This window comes from Barbus barbus, assembly GCF_936440315.1.
Source record: "Barbus barbus genome assembly, chromosome: 43".
Classification (NCBI taxonomy): Eukaryota; Metazoa; Chordata; class Actinopteri; order Cypriniformes; family Cyprinidae; genus Barbus; species Barbus barbus.
In genome coordinates this window covers 445,624-460,624 of record NC_136721.1, presented here as the reverse complement: position 1 = coordinate 460,624, position 15,001 = coordinate 445,624, and the positions used below count along the sequence as shown (strand labels likewise).

Here is a 15,001-nt window from a genome sequence, read left to right as displayed (position 1 = left end):
CTGATTGTACAGGCAAACCTGCATGTAGCTTTCTAGCAATCCTGACCGTGATTAGCTGGCTCAGGTGAGATGAGAACTGGAGCTAAACTCTGCAAGAAAGTGGTTCCCGAGCACCAGAGCTGCCCATCCCAGAGGTACAGTAACCACTGGTGCCAGTCAGAAATTTGCACAGCATGCTATTCAGGGTTTGGTTGAAACATTCAACCAAACCATCAGTCTGGGGATGGCAAGGTGTGGTTGTAATGCAAAATAAAAGCAGACATTCAATCCCAGTTTCTTAGGTTTTCTTTTCTCTAAAGCCAGTAGACAGTGCAGTGTGCCAAAATTGGAAGAAGTTTAAAAACAGCTAGAGATGGAGCACCAGGTTACACCCACCTATTGAGTCTCCATCTGCCAATTGCAATTAGGTTGTGTTTAATGATCAAAGTTTTCCTGAAGGTCAAAATCACCTTCGTTTTGGCTGGATTTCATTCAACATCAAGTTCGTTCAAATATGTTCATTTTTCAATTTCAATTTGAGTACACTGGGGCCTGGACAGTGGTGTTGAATTTCTTTTGTTTGTACAATCTGCCTGGTAGATTGGTGGATCCTAAACTCTTTAGAAATATTTTTGAAATAATTTCCAGTCTGGTAAATATCTTTTTAGTTTTTCAAAAAATCTCTTTTGACTGAGGCATGGCATAGCCTCGGTGACCTGTGCGGTGCTCCCTGCAAATATATGGATGCTCTGGGGACAAAGCCAGCATGTTATTGGAGGACCTGGACCACAGAAGGCACAGTTTGTTTATCACGCAGACCTACAAGCGACACCAATGCAGTTGGGGTTGAAATTTAACCTAGTAAAATTTATTTAAATTGAAGGAAATGATGTAAGAGACCTTGTTATCTTGATTCGAAGATATTTAACTCTTCTGGTCCACAAACACCACAACATTTGACTTCCAGCAGCAGGCAAGAAATACTATTCTTGCAAGCAATGCCAGACTACAGTTCCTGAAGATGTTGTTTTCTACTGCTAACTCAACCTAGCTCTGTTTTACCACAACATCCAAGGTTTGTGGAAAGAGTTGGTGCAGTAGCCTTCAGTAAAGTGTGAGTTAATAAGATTGGCCATTGGTAATGCAACAAAGCAACTTAATGTAGCTAAGCAGTGAAGCAGTATGCGACTACCAATGGGAGCACTAAAATTGATCCTCAAGCTGATATTGGTGGCATGTGGGAGAAACCAACAGCTCAGTGACCCACGATCTCCAGCGATTAATGCAGCTTAACAGACCCGTTTTACTCCTCCAGTTTTTCAGAGGTGAAATCATCATAGATGAGTAAACTGTTGCAATCAATCAGTGGAAAACAAGTACTGTAGAGTCTACTGTAGCAGTTTTACAGAACAGTTGTGATATACTGGTCATGACTGCGTTTGAGGAGTCATTCCCTGGTTAGAAACTGAAAAAAAAGAAGTCATTAGTACAATGCTGGTAAGTGTTGAAATCACTTGCGATATTCACATTGTATCGAGAGGATCAATCCTCGCATAAAAATATTAATACCAAATGTTTTACCAAATGCTGCAAATGAATGCACAAAATGAACCTGAAAGTGGGGAAACATAATGCTTGTCGTACTTTTTATTTTTAACAAAGGGGACTGTAAGAGACTCAACAGAGGATGTAGAAGAAGGTTGTATTCGCATCTGTTCCTCACACAAAGCAATCACATGCAAACCATGATATTCAGATTACAGCACACAAATAAAATACTTTTTATGATCATTTTATGGTGCATTTGGTGTGTATTTTATGGTAATTTTTAAAGCCAAAGAAGTTTCATAAAATTGTTGCACAGCAAACAAAACAAATATTGCATGATAATTATTGGCTTAATGGTTACAGAAATTGTATTCATTTCATAATATTAAAATATAGTCTTGTTTAAAATTATGCAAATTTTGAATTAAGAATGAAATGCTGTAATTTTAAATGAAAACAGCAAACTGCAATAAACTGCACTTTATTAAAAATTATTATTATTTTCAATCATTTGCTTAATTATCAATGCTAAAATGTCTCCATCTAATAAGAAATAATCTTGGAATACTTAAAAAATATATATATCAGTTTATCAGTTTCAAATGTGGCCCACGGTCAAAACTCGCAAGCCTGATCTGAGCCACAGATAGCTCTGGCCGCCAGGATGCATGTAAACACCTTCACCTGCGCTCTGTTGGCTCTTCGAGGTGCACACCTCGTCTATATAACGGGAAGGCATCTTTACTGTGAAAACATACTGTACGCTCTTTCTCGTCCTAAGAAACTATGAAAATGTGTTGTCATCTTGTGTAGCCCAAGTAAACGTGGGACAGTCATAATGCTGCATGCTTACAAACTGACTAAATGGATATGAAAAAAATGGATCTGTACAAGTTTCCTGCTTACATTTCGGAGCACTCTGGGGTTTTAACATCAGCTCTCATTACAAATTAAATGCATGGAGTTTGGTACACAAATCATTATGAAATGATTTATTACAGAAATAATATTTTTTAAATATTATATATATTCTTTTTCAAAAACATTATGACATACTCAGAGGTCTAGATGCTTGTCATGGTTACACAGCACACATATTAGTCAATCCCAAAATGCATTGTGACCAGTAAAAAAAAATGTAAAATAAATTTTCTTCTGCAGCGTTGATAAAAAAGAATCTCCATTTGTGTTGTCTATTTTTTAATTTTTTTAGCTTAGCAATATACTAGCATCAAACTCTTTTGTAAGAGCATCAACTGGGAGCCTATTTGTGTGTGCCTTCATAGAGCACTTCACATAAACCCATTAAAGCTTAGTAACTGTCTATGTAGAGAGCGGTCAGCTACTTCCTATTGTCTGACAGTGCCCTGTGAAGGGGACTTAAGTGGTAAAGCGCAGGGAGTGTATATGTTTAGTCTGAAGGGCTGCAAACAGCATAGAGAACAAGTGTCCGTCGATACAAAAGTGAAGAGGGACATTTTCCGGCCCGCTGCCTATAGCAATTATCAGACATTTCTTACTATATTTCGGAGTTTTGAATATGATAAATTATATTAATAATATATGTTTTTAATGCACATTTTTTCATATGTAAAAATGCACCTGAACAAATGATTTAAAATTGTATCAGATATTTAATGAATATGACATGTATCTACTAACAGTATTCCAACATCTGTTTGATATGCATTTACCAGAATCATGTAGATCTGAATAAAGATAAATGATTTTAAACACAAACATGTGTGAATTAACAAATTAACTATTTCCCTTTTTGGAAATACAACACAAAAGATTTGACATTGAAAATGAATGTATGTTCCAGAAGGAAGAGCCTCTACAGGGACAGAGCCACCTTATCAATGAATTTGGCCAGACGAATGTCCTTCTTTGACAGTCCTCCACAGTCATGTGTCGATAAAGTGATCTGGACCTGAAAGACAGCCAGAAATTCAGTCATGATCAACAGCTAGCTTTTGATATATCCACACCTCTAAGGAATCACTAGGGGTGTTCCTCAGGGCTCTGTTTTGGGACCTCTACTTTTTATTACTCATGTTGACGTTATCATTATAAATGCTAGTTTTCATTTTTATGCTGATGACACAGTGATATCCTCTATCCATGTGTTGGGCGACTGCCGTAGTGAGTATTTGGAACAGCCCAAGCTTGTCCTGTCCTGCAGTTACTTTAATAAAGACGTCGGCCTACCGCACAGTAAGCTGATTTACGAAACCACTACTGCTTATTTCACAAAGAAAATTTCCACTGCAGATCGTCAGGATTATTTCCCAGTGCTCACTCCACTTTTCTCACTCGGCCTGACATGAAATGTGAGCTATTGCACTACGTAGTGCGATTGTTTGCTGTGCAAACGTGACACTTTCAAAAGCCTGATGTGTGTGGCCTCTCATGTACTTTAAACACAGTGTGTTCATGTTAAACATTTGGAAAAACATTATAAACTGCTGCTCAACAGTGAGAAATAAGTGGCTGGGTTTGAAGTTATTACCTTGTTATAAACATTGAACCACTCCGGATGATGGTTCATCTTCTCTGCTTGCAGAGCCACTCGACACATGAAGCCGAACGCCTGAGGAAGAGAAAACAGACGCAGTGCTGGAAGATCACAGGACTCACTCAACTCATCTAGCACACAGTTTTGACAGAGAACAACACACATGACGATTTCTTTCAGGACCATTTAACCTTTTCAAATCATGTCCATGATTCTGTGTGTGTGTGTGTGTGAGTGTGTGTGTGTGTGTGTGTGTGTGTGTGTGTATTCACACAGCAAATGCCAAAACCTCTACCATGTTTCGTACCATAACGATAAAGTAATAAAAAAAAGGTCAAAATTTACTGAACAGCACCAGACGGTTAAAAAGCTGAACAGTATATTAACCGTGAAGCCAGTCACTGTGAATACCAATTTTTGAAAGGCATATATTTTTAATAACTTAACAAGGCATACACAGTTAAATGCAATAACACACTGTAATGGAACATTCTGTATATACTGAACAGAGGAATGGATGGCAGCTTTGGCAAAGTGAATAGAGATGTTTTGTAGAGTCCAGTAAAGCAATTGTTTCAGTTTATAAAACTTCACATAGGAAGTCTCAATCTAAATAGTGTGAGTATGTGAGCTCAGATGTTTAGCTGAGCTGAGATTGGAGGATGACAGAGTAACTGCGTCCTCCAATCAGAGGTTATTCTAGCGGGTCAGATCTCGCTCGAGCTAAGCCGCCTGCGAAAAAAAAACGCACTGGCTATTTCAGAGCAATTTCCCAATGCAATCTCAATTAAGCCTTTAAATACTTCCTTAGCTAATTAAGTCAACTGAACCGCCATTGTACACAAGCCTTTGCAGACAAATCTGTGGGCTTGGCCAAACGCTCTGATAATGAAACAGGAGTAGTTCAAAAAAAAAGAGGAAGAGGAAATTACGAGTGTCGTATATTGTAAGTAATTTGGGGAACACATGATGTAACACAATTGGCTATTTTATCAAACCGGCTATCAAGCAAACCGTCCTGTTATCCATTTAAAGTGATTGACAAAATCCTGCAACTCGACTCCATCTGCAGTTTAAGCACACGGTCTGCTTTTGCTCAGTTTTCATTAGGAATATTGGCAATTATTCAATAGCAGGGCATGTTAATGATCGCCAAAACATTTCCTTTTTGGCGTTTGGTTTCTGGCAGGCAAAAACAAGTCAGCGTATGACAACAAAATAAGCTTTGATTACTGAACTGGTCCGATTCGATCTGACTCGAGCTCACGCTTCAAACCGAGCTCTGAACGCTGAATCACAAACACAAACCTAATCTTGTGTTGCTCAACATTAAATACGCATACGGCAGACTAATCGGCACTAGAGAGGTCAAGGACGGAGGTTCTGGGGTCTTTTGTTTGCTCTGTATTGTGCCACGACGCCTCGCTCTGTCAGGAGCGGGTAATTAGTCTTGACATGTTGCAGGCCCTCATCCCCAATAATCAGAACCACCGCCGCACGTTTCCCCGTATGCCACTTTAGAGGCATTTTCTGTTATTACGGCATGATTGTCATAAAGCACTGGATGAGCCCATGTGGACGTCAGGGTGGCATTCCCTCCGCGCTTCCAAACACATGTGCTTTCTGGATTGCAGGATTGGGCTCAGTGTCCTAAACGCACACAGATCGGCCACTGAGGCTGCGTTAGACGCTTCAGAGCATAAATGAGCGTGATTACGGCTCCTCTCAGGGGCCCCGGCCCTCCTGATGCCAACAGCTGCCAATCAGCTTGATATAATGCTCTCCTGAATGTGCAGGCTTCTCTCTGAATGTCTTTGGAGAAAGGTAATAATGCGGCATTGACCCTGCAGCACAGAAGCAGTCATGAGTAGCACAGGTATATCTGTAGCAATAGCCAACAATACACTGTATGGATCAAAATTATACATTTCTCTTTTATGACAAAAATCATCAGGATATTAAGATCATGTTTCATGAAGATATTTAGTAAATTTCCTACCATAAATATATCAAAACTTTAATTTAGTAATTTATTATTAGTAATATGCATTGCTAAGAACTTCATTTGAACAACTTTAAAGGAGATTTTCTCAATATTTAGATTTTTTTGCTCCCTCAGATTCCAGATTTTCTAATAGTTGTATCTCAGACAAATATTGTCCTCTCATAACAAACCATACATCAATGGAAAGATTATGTATTCAGCTCTCAGATGATATATGAATCTCAATTTGAATCTCAATAAATGTGACCCTTGTGACTGGTTTTGTGGTCCAGGCTCCACATATGAAGGTCAAAAGGGTTTGTTGTCTCTTAAAAACTGATGCATCTATTGATTTTGATCAGAACTCACGCGTTCTGAGACACAACAGATGGGGGTTTGATTTCTTTGAAGGGTTTCGGCTGTGATAGAGGACATTTCCTTCACACCGTTTCTGCAGGTTTAATTAAATGTAACACTTTTTTTTGGAGCGAAGAAAGAACATTTCAGTAATGAACTGAATGGAACACAATATGGTCTCTGAATGTAACTATGAAGTTATTTCCTGCGCATGCAAATCTTTTTGACATCATTTTACCTTCATAAATAACTTCTAAACACTGCTAAAAAGGTGATGTTTTTCCTCAATATTTTTGTCTTGTTTTCCAGAGCGAATCTAAAGATCATTCACCGCAAAAACAAAATAGCATAAGATATTAAATCTTGCTTTATGAGAATCTCATGAAAGTTAAGCGAGTTTATGATTAAAAGAACAAATATCTGGCAAAGGATAATCAACTTAATTGATGTTTTCATTTAGCATCGACAGATGTTTGTTCTTCAAACAAAAACTCACTTTATTTTGATCAGTTCTCCAGAAAACAAGACTCTGTATGTTCTTTTTGCATCTCCACTAACTGTATCTTGATTTAAGGATATTTGTACTGGAATACAAGACTTTCTGCTATGATTTAAAACCTTTTAGGCATTAATTTGTGAATTAAGACTTTTTGAGACCCACAGAAACCCTGAAGTAGATTAAATGAAATAAAGAAAGAGTTCTAGTCTAAAAAACACACAGATTAGCACAGAACTCCATCAGAGACATTTCTATCTGAACGAGATGCACAGAAATCAGTTCACATGTCAGTGTCCATCATCTGCGCCAGTCCAGGATGAAGAAGGACGCCGAGAACGAAATACACGCAAAAGAGAGAAAGAGAACGACTGAGATGTGCAAATGGAAAAACGTGAGGCCACTATTACAAGGAGAGGCAAACAGAGTGAACAAAAGACGGCGTGTAAGAGAAACAGAGAGACTCATGGGATAGTTAGTGGTTTTCTGAGGCACATGAAACATTTTAACCAATCTGATTGTTTGTGAAAGAAATCATTTTGATCAAAACTTAAATTGCTGCCAAGAACAGCTCTGCTGTGGCTCAGGGTAATAGAGACTGACACGAGGGGCTCTGAGGGGGAAGGGAGAGAGAGAGAGGAGGGCGGCCGAGGCCTAAAAACACTGCGATGTGTGTTTCAAAGCCTGGGGTCAGTGTGACCTATTTTCTTAATGAAATTAATACTCTTATTCATCAAGGACACATTCAATTCATCAAAAGTGCCAGAAACGACATAATGTTACAGTAGATTTCTATTTCAAATAAATGCTGTTCTTCTGAACTTTCTATTCATCTGTGAATCCTGAAAAATATAAAAAGTATCACAGTTTCCACTAAAATATGGACTGTGTTCAACATTGATAATAATCAGAAATGTTTGTTGATCAGTAAATCAGTATATTATAATGATTTCTGAAGATCATGTGACACTGAAGACTGCAGTAATGATGCTGAAAATACAGCTGCAGATCACAGAAATACATTACACTTTAACAGATATTCACATAGAAAACAGCTGATTTACATTCTAATAATATTTCACTATTTTACTGTATTTTTTAAGCAGAGTAAAATGTATAAAGTATTGTTTTTTGTCTTTCACTCGGCCATCCAAGCACACGCTCCTCCACAAGGGTTTGAGAAAAAGTGCTGGTTTGCACCTGCAACTAATAAAGCATGAGTGGGATTCGAGGCGTTTCTGTCTGTAAAAGCCATTTGGAGCAAAGCGGCCCTGAACAGCAGCACAAACTCAGGAGTCTCTGCCGGTCAAGAGTTTGGTGAGAGCAGACAGCGACATCTAGAGATGCTTCGTAGCTTTAGGTCAAGTCAAGTCACTGTTATTATATAGTGCTTTTTACCATGCAGATTGTGTCAAAGCAGCTTTACAGCGTTACACAGGGAAACAGTGTGTGTGGAGATGTAGTAGTTCAGGTGTGTGTAGAGGCAAACCTGGTTGAAGGTTTTGAAGTGCAGCTCCTTGTAAAGAGCATCGCGGTCCTCGACCTCCACCCATCCAGTGGCCCTCAGCTCCAGGAGAAACTGCTCTCGCTCGGCGGAGGACAGCCAGTCTGCGGCCTCAACACAACACATCATACATCATCATATCAGATCATATCACATATATATGGTTTGTTAGGATAGGACAATATTTCAAAATCTGGAATCTGAGGGAGCAAAAAAATCTAAATATTGAGAAAATCTCCTTTAAAGTTGTTCAAATGAAGCTCTTAGCAATGCATATTACTAGAGAAATGTATAATTGTGATCCATACAATGTATTGTTGTCTATTGCTGCAGATATACCTGTGTTACTCATGACTGCTTTTGTGCTGCAGGGTCAGATATAATATCACAAACGCATCGCTGTCACTCAATAATCTGGTTCAGCAAACATCATCATCTCTTCAGTGTCATATTATATAATGAATAAACACATAATAGGATTAAACTGCACATTGTATTTTCTAAACTTGCACAGATTCAAAACTTCCTTCTTCCATCGTCTAGACATTTATTTAAAAACACAACACAATACCTGTGTATCAAACCAAATTATTACAATGTAACCTCAACATGCAAATATGTTTTATAATATAAATTTAAAAAGTAGCTGATTTTAGCCTTCTATTTCTTTAAATAATTAAAATATAGCATAGTTAAGTTAGTAAAATCCTCCATGGTGTTTTAGTATCGTTACAAAGATGATTAAAGGGAACTCTTTCATTATGACAGCAGTGATACAGTGATTATAGAATGAAAATATAACTTGTAAAATTAATTTACTTTATGGTTTACGGCTAAATTTACATATAAATGTGTTATAAATGTACACCAAGACAGAATATATAAACATTACACACATGTAAACACCAACAAACTATTAATAAAAAAATAAAAATACAAAACTGTCACTTTCAAAAGGTGTTGATCTAATGCTTCTAAGGTAGTATGTTATATGACTAATAACTCATATTTATATAACGGGTGTATTGCGCCACCTGTCGGGTGAACACGGTTATACAACAATACAAATCTTCTTATAATCTTGTTTCAGTCAAAATAACGCAAACTACACACAAGCTCATCTGAAATACACTGATATTGTGTTAAATCTGGTTATAAGTGTGCGTTCAGATACTTTTGAGGACAAATTTGTACCCGGAAACAATACTCATTTTGTATAACAAAACTGATTTTTTTTTTTTTTTTATTGTAAAAAATAAAATAAGTAAATAAATAAAAGTACCCTAGCACAGCTAGAAAGAAGGAAAAAACCTTCAAAAGATAATAGTTGTGTCGCTTGTAGTTCCGTGTTTGTTGACTGGCTTCATCTGTGTCTCAAAGTCAAGCAGCAGCGCATAAACCCGCCAGCCTCGCTTTCTCTGAAACAGCTTCCGAACACGAGATCCTGTTATCCTGCACGCCGCTGATTGGTCGAGCAGCTGCCGACGTCACACTCCACAGGAAAGCGTTCTTGGTCGAAAGGAGAATAATATCGTACCGTTCCCCCGCTCCTGCACCGTCAGCAGACAGATAACAGCGAGCTAGTTCAGTGGCCGTCCAGTAAACATTAACCAGCTCATCTCTCCTGGAGCCTGGTCACAGTGTGCACCCTACTGAGGCCCCTTACAAGCCAGCAGTAACCCACTCAATCCCAGCGGTCACTATTAAAGAAGGGGCTCATTTATAAAGCTCTAAAAGTGTTACTGTTTTATTGCACTGCCTTCAAATATAGAGAAATAAAGAGTTTTTAGAGCATGTTATCTTTAAGGTGTCTAGTATTAATATATGAATTCACAAAGACTGAGTGTGGCCCCAGGAGTAAACATGATGGTCATAATACTGACTGCTGGGATAATAAACTGAATTTAGGTAATCATATCAATATAAAGCAGCTGTTACTGAAGACTGCACTAACATGCTGTAATCACAAACTAACACTGCATTAAAAGTTCAAATGTTGCAAATAAGTTTCTGTTGTAAGCACTAATATAACAATTTGATGATATATGTTACAATAAAGTAACAATTTTTGGTTGTATTTTTAGTCTTTTATCTCAGTATTCATATCAGTGTTGTATAAGGGTTTTTTTTAGTGTTATTAATAAACAATCGCATTCAAAATAAAACTTTTTGTTTACATAATATGTGTGTGTGCTGTGTATATTTATTATGTATATATTAATACACACACATGCATGGATATATTTAAGATAAATGTTATGTTTATATATTAAATATAATATATATATATCTTGGATGTGATTAATGGTTTGACAGCACTAATATGCATAATACTAGAAACACTAGGATGTGATGAAACAGAGTTTATATAGCTGGGCTGAGACTGCAGGAATAAGTTAATGGAGGACATGATCCCACCGGAACAGAAGCTTGAGAACATCACTGTGCTTTCATTCTGAGCGGCGTTTCTGTGTGCCTTTTACTTGTGTATCCCAGGGTCTTTCTTTTGCTATTCTGATTTAATACCAAGTCCAGTCATAGACTGATATTACAGAATGGCTTCGACAGAACAGAACTAAACAATATGAGCAGATTCTTTACATTCATACACTTCTTTATTCTGCAAGTATGTACACTGACTCTAGTCCTGATGCTCGTGGTCTTGTCCTGGAATGAGCCAGCGGATGCTGTCTGAGCAGAGGATGGCATACACAGTGAAGCCGGATATGAACAGCACCGAGAACACAAAGAGCCAGTCGATGCCTTTGACAGGAACCGCAGGGAGAGGTCCGGCGTGGTCTTCCTCCAGCACGGCCTGATCTGGACTTGCTTCAAATCCTAGAGGACGGTGGAGAAACCACACAGTCATCATAGAAACACACTTCATCATAGAAACAGCTGCAGTTTAACCTCTTAAGTGCCACCTGTGGGCCGCTTGGTGCTCTTTTTACATATATTTCACATAATGTCACATATTTTACATAATTTGGAAGCTTAAATATTTTCAAGTCATACATCGTGTTATCATGGAAATAGTACTTTAAAATATTTTAGCAGTCTCCTCCCCCTTAGTGGGTGGAGTCAAGTGTCATATAAACAAAACATATTACAGTCTTTTGGAATCAAAACTTTTTATAATCTTGACAAAAAAACACTGTCGGAAAGGTCTGAGTCTCAAAATTCCATATTAGGTGGTTATTTTGTGATATAGTAATATATGACCCTGGACCACAAAACCAATCATAAGGGTCAATTATTTTTAATAAATAATCTTTCCATTGATGTATGGTTTGTTATGATAGGACAATATTTGTCTGAGATACAACTATTTGAAAATCTGGAATCTGAGGGAGCAAAAAAATCTAAATATTGAGAAAATCTCCTTTAAAGTTGTTCAAATGAAGTTCTTAGCAATGCATATTACTAATCAAAAATGAAGTTTTGATATATTTATGGTAGGAAATTTACTAAATATCTTCATGGAACATGATCTTAATATCCTAATGATTTTTGTCATAAAAGAGAAATGTATAATTTTGATTCATACAATGTATTGTTGGCTATTGCTACAAATATACCTGTGTTACTCATGACTGCTTCTGTGCTGCAGGGTCATATATTTACAGATAAATTTAGACATTTGTGTCACAAAAACGCATAAAAAGTAAATAAATAAATCAATGGAATTTTGATGCCACCCGGTGGCTGTTTGTGGTATAATGCTATTGATAAAATCTCACAGGAACCTCTATTTTATTTATATCAAATTTGGAACATACCTTACTTAGACATAAGGCTTTAATTTTATAGCAATTTTGGATTTTTTAAATCATTTGTAAGATATAAAAAAAAAAAAGAAATGGTACAATGCGTTTTGTTTACAGTAGATGTCGTGACATATGACATATTGTCAAGTATGGTGACCCATACTCGAAATTGGTGCTCTGCGTTTAACCCATCCAAGTGCACACACACAGCAGTGAGTAGTGAACAAATGCACACACACACACACACACACACACACACACACACACACACCGTGAACATACACCCGGAGCAGTGGGCATTTATGCTGCAGCGCCCGGGGAGCAGTTGGGGGTTCAGTGCCTTGCTCAAGGGCACCTCAGTCGTGGTATTGAGGGTGGAGAGAGCGCTGGACATTCACTCCCCCCACCTACAATCCCTGCCGGCCGGGGACTCGAACCTGCAACCTTTCGATTACGAGTCTGACTCTCTAACCATTAGGCCATGACTTCCCCCAGATGTAAACTTCTACAACTTTTTGATAGTTTAACATTTTGAAATGATTCCGCTTCCGTGCAATAATCTGATTGTCTTCTTAAAAAAGAGCCCAACTTTAGGTCTGTATTCTAAAGTGTTCATGATTTATAGCAATTGAAGTTTGTATAGTGCACGTTGACGTCTATGGTCACACTTAAGGGGTTAATATGAAGCAGACGGAGCTGAACGATGAACACCACACCTGTCTGGTTTGTGATGAAGGAGCTCAGCGTCTCTAGCGTTCTGTCGGTCTGGTTGAACCTGGCCATGGGTTTGGCTCCTTGAAACAAGAGTATATTGGGGACGGCCACCGTGCCGAAGCGCGTGGAGAGACTGTGAACAGAGCGAGAGAGAAACGCAGCTGATGAGGACAGAAACACCCTCAGCGGGCCAGACCGTGATGAGGGAACGTCACTGATCAACCTGCTGTGCTGGGACGCGTCGAGCGCGAGGAAGTGCATGCTGGGAAAGACTCGCGGCAGGGCGTTGAAGTGAGGGGCGAGGTTAGCCGAAAACTGACACCACGTGGTATAAAAGAGAACCAAGGAGCACTCGGTGCTGTTGGCATTCAGGAGCTCCATCAGGTCCTGCGGAGAAACCAAAATACAGCATAAATGCATCTTCTAGATCTTCCTGAGAGCCGTTCATCTGTGGATGTGTTTCATGATTATAAAGCGTTTGAACTCCTAACGTTTAATTAAAATGTGATGAGCGCATCTTATAAGTGCCCCCTATTCTTTTTCTATTCTATCTACTTGCTTTCTTTTTATTTATTATAAAAATAAAAAAAGTTCTACATGTTAGGCTAACCAAGATTTATCACAGCATTTATATATCATTGCTCTTTTGTTTTGATTGCTTCTATTGTCCTCGTTTGTAAGGAGGTATAGGATTCAATGCAAATCTAACTATTAACTACAGAGACTTCAGGCACGTGATGGAAAAGTTTGATGCATGACATTCTGTGCTCCGATAGAACAATCACTGAACTCTATAACTTGCATGATCTCTTTATTACCATATAATAAGTCTGTCAGTAATTTTCACAAACTAAACGAGTGACAGAGCCTCGTGCAGGAGGTTACATACACTATAGTGCTTACACGGCTGTACACAACCAGACAGATCTCAAATCATCAGGAAAATACAGCTCACCAGAGCTGCCTTTATTTGATCAAAGATACAGTAAAAGCAGTGATAGTGTGAAATATTATTAGAATGTAAATCAGCTGTTTTCTATGTGAATATGTGTTAAACTGTAATGTATTTCTGTGATCTGCAGCTGTATTTTCAGCATCATTACTCCAGTCTTCAGGGTCACATGATCTTCAGAAATCATAATAATATACTGATTTACTGATCAACAAACATTTCTGATTATTATCAATGTTGAACACAGTTGTGCTGCTCAATATTTTTGTGGAAACCGTGATACATGTTATTTTTCAGGATTCACAGATGAATAGAAAGTTAATAAAACAGCATTTATTAGAAACAGAAATCTACTGCAACATTATAAATTAATAAAAGCATTATTTTTCTTTAAAAATCTAACTGTCCCCAGATTTTTAAATGGTCATATATCAGTTTCCACAAAAATATTTGGCTGTGTTCAACATTGATAATAATCAGAAATGTTTGTTGATCAGTAAATCAGTATATTATAATGATTTCTGAAGATCATGTGACACTGAAGACTGGAGTAATGATGCTGAAAATACAGCTGCAGATCACAGAAATACATTACAGTTTAACACATATTCACATAGAAAACAGCTGTTTTACATTCTAATAATATTTCAGTATTTGTCAGTATTGCTGATAACTGTAGCAGAAGAGCCCGAGATCTGAAGCAGTGTGTTCACCTGAGAAGCGTTGAGGACCTGCACCGAGAAGCTCTCGGTCCCGCTGATGTTCCGCCGATCGCAGGTCAGTTTGTAGGTCTTCGGGGTCTCGGTGAGGTTGTGTGTCGGTGTTTCTCCGGTGACGGTCTCGGTCTCACAGCGGCCCTCAGCGCACGCTTCCCCCGCCAGCTGCTCCATCTCCGCGGCCTGAGCTCCCAGCACCTGCTCCGGATCCGACGAGCCAGCGACCTCGACCGCATCTGAGGAGACAGAGAGCCCGGTCACATCTCCGGGGGTTTCTGTCAGGATTCGGTGTTTATAACCTTACCTCCGTCTGACAGACGCACGAGTCCCGCGATAATCAGCCAGATCGCCACCCCGCGGAGTCTGTCCGGTGCTGAGCTCATCCTGCCGCCGTTCAGTTCAGAATCACCGCATGACTCGCGATCAGCTTCATGTTGATGTTTTCTTCCGATGGACTGAAAGAGGA

At 38.6% G+C, this 15,001-nt stretch overlaps 2 protein-coding genes across 3 annotated transcripts; both read right to left on the bottom strand.

Moving 5' to 3' along the window:
* Positions 1–3,364: 3,364 nt before the first annotated feature.
* On the bottom strand, positions 3,365–8,512 carry LOC306862247 (pterin-4-alpha-carbinolamine dehydratase 2-like; the record flags this gene model as incomplete). Its single annotated transcript, XM_079404998.1, has 3 exons — positions 3,365–3,460; positions 4,040–4,120; positions 8,372–8,512. 3 exons carry the CDS (start codon positions 8,510–8,512, stop codon positions 3,365–3,367), a joined length of 318 nt encoding a protein of 105 aa, XP_079261124.1.
* Positions 8,513–10,734: 2,222 nt separating this feature from the next.
* Positions 10,735–15,001, bottom strand: txndc15 (thioredoxin domain containing 15). Of its 2 annotated transcripts, XM_079404632.1 has the most exons (5): positions 14,840–15,001; positions 14,533–14,771; positions 13,091–13,254; positions 12,870–13,000; positions 10,735–11,224 (listed from the first exon to the last, which is right to left on the bottom strand). In XM_079404632.1, the coding sequence occupies exons 1-5, from the start codon at positions 14,916–14,918 to the stop codon at positions 11,028–11,030; spliced, it is 810 nt and encodes a 269-aa protein (XP_079260758.1). In that variant the 5' UTR covers positions 14,919–15,001; the 3' UTR covers positions 10,735–11,027. The 2 variants fall into 2 exon arrangements, with proteins under 2 accessions (XP_079260758.1, XP_079260757.1); XM_079404631.1 differs by having other exon boundaries at positions 10,736–11,224; positions 12,870–13,254; positions 14,840–14,987.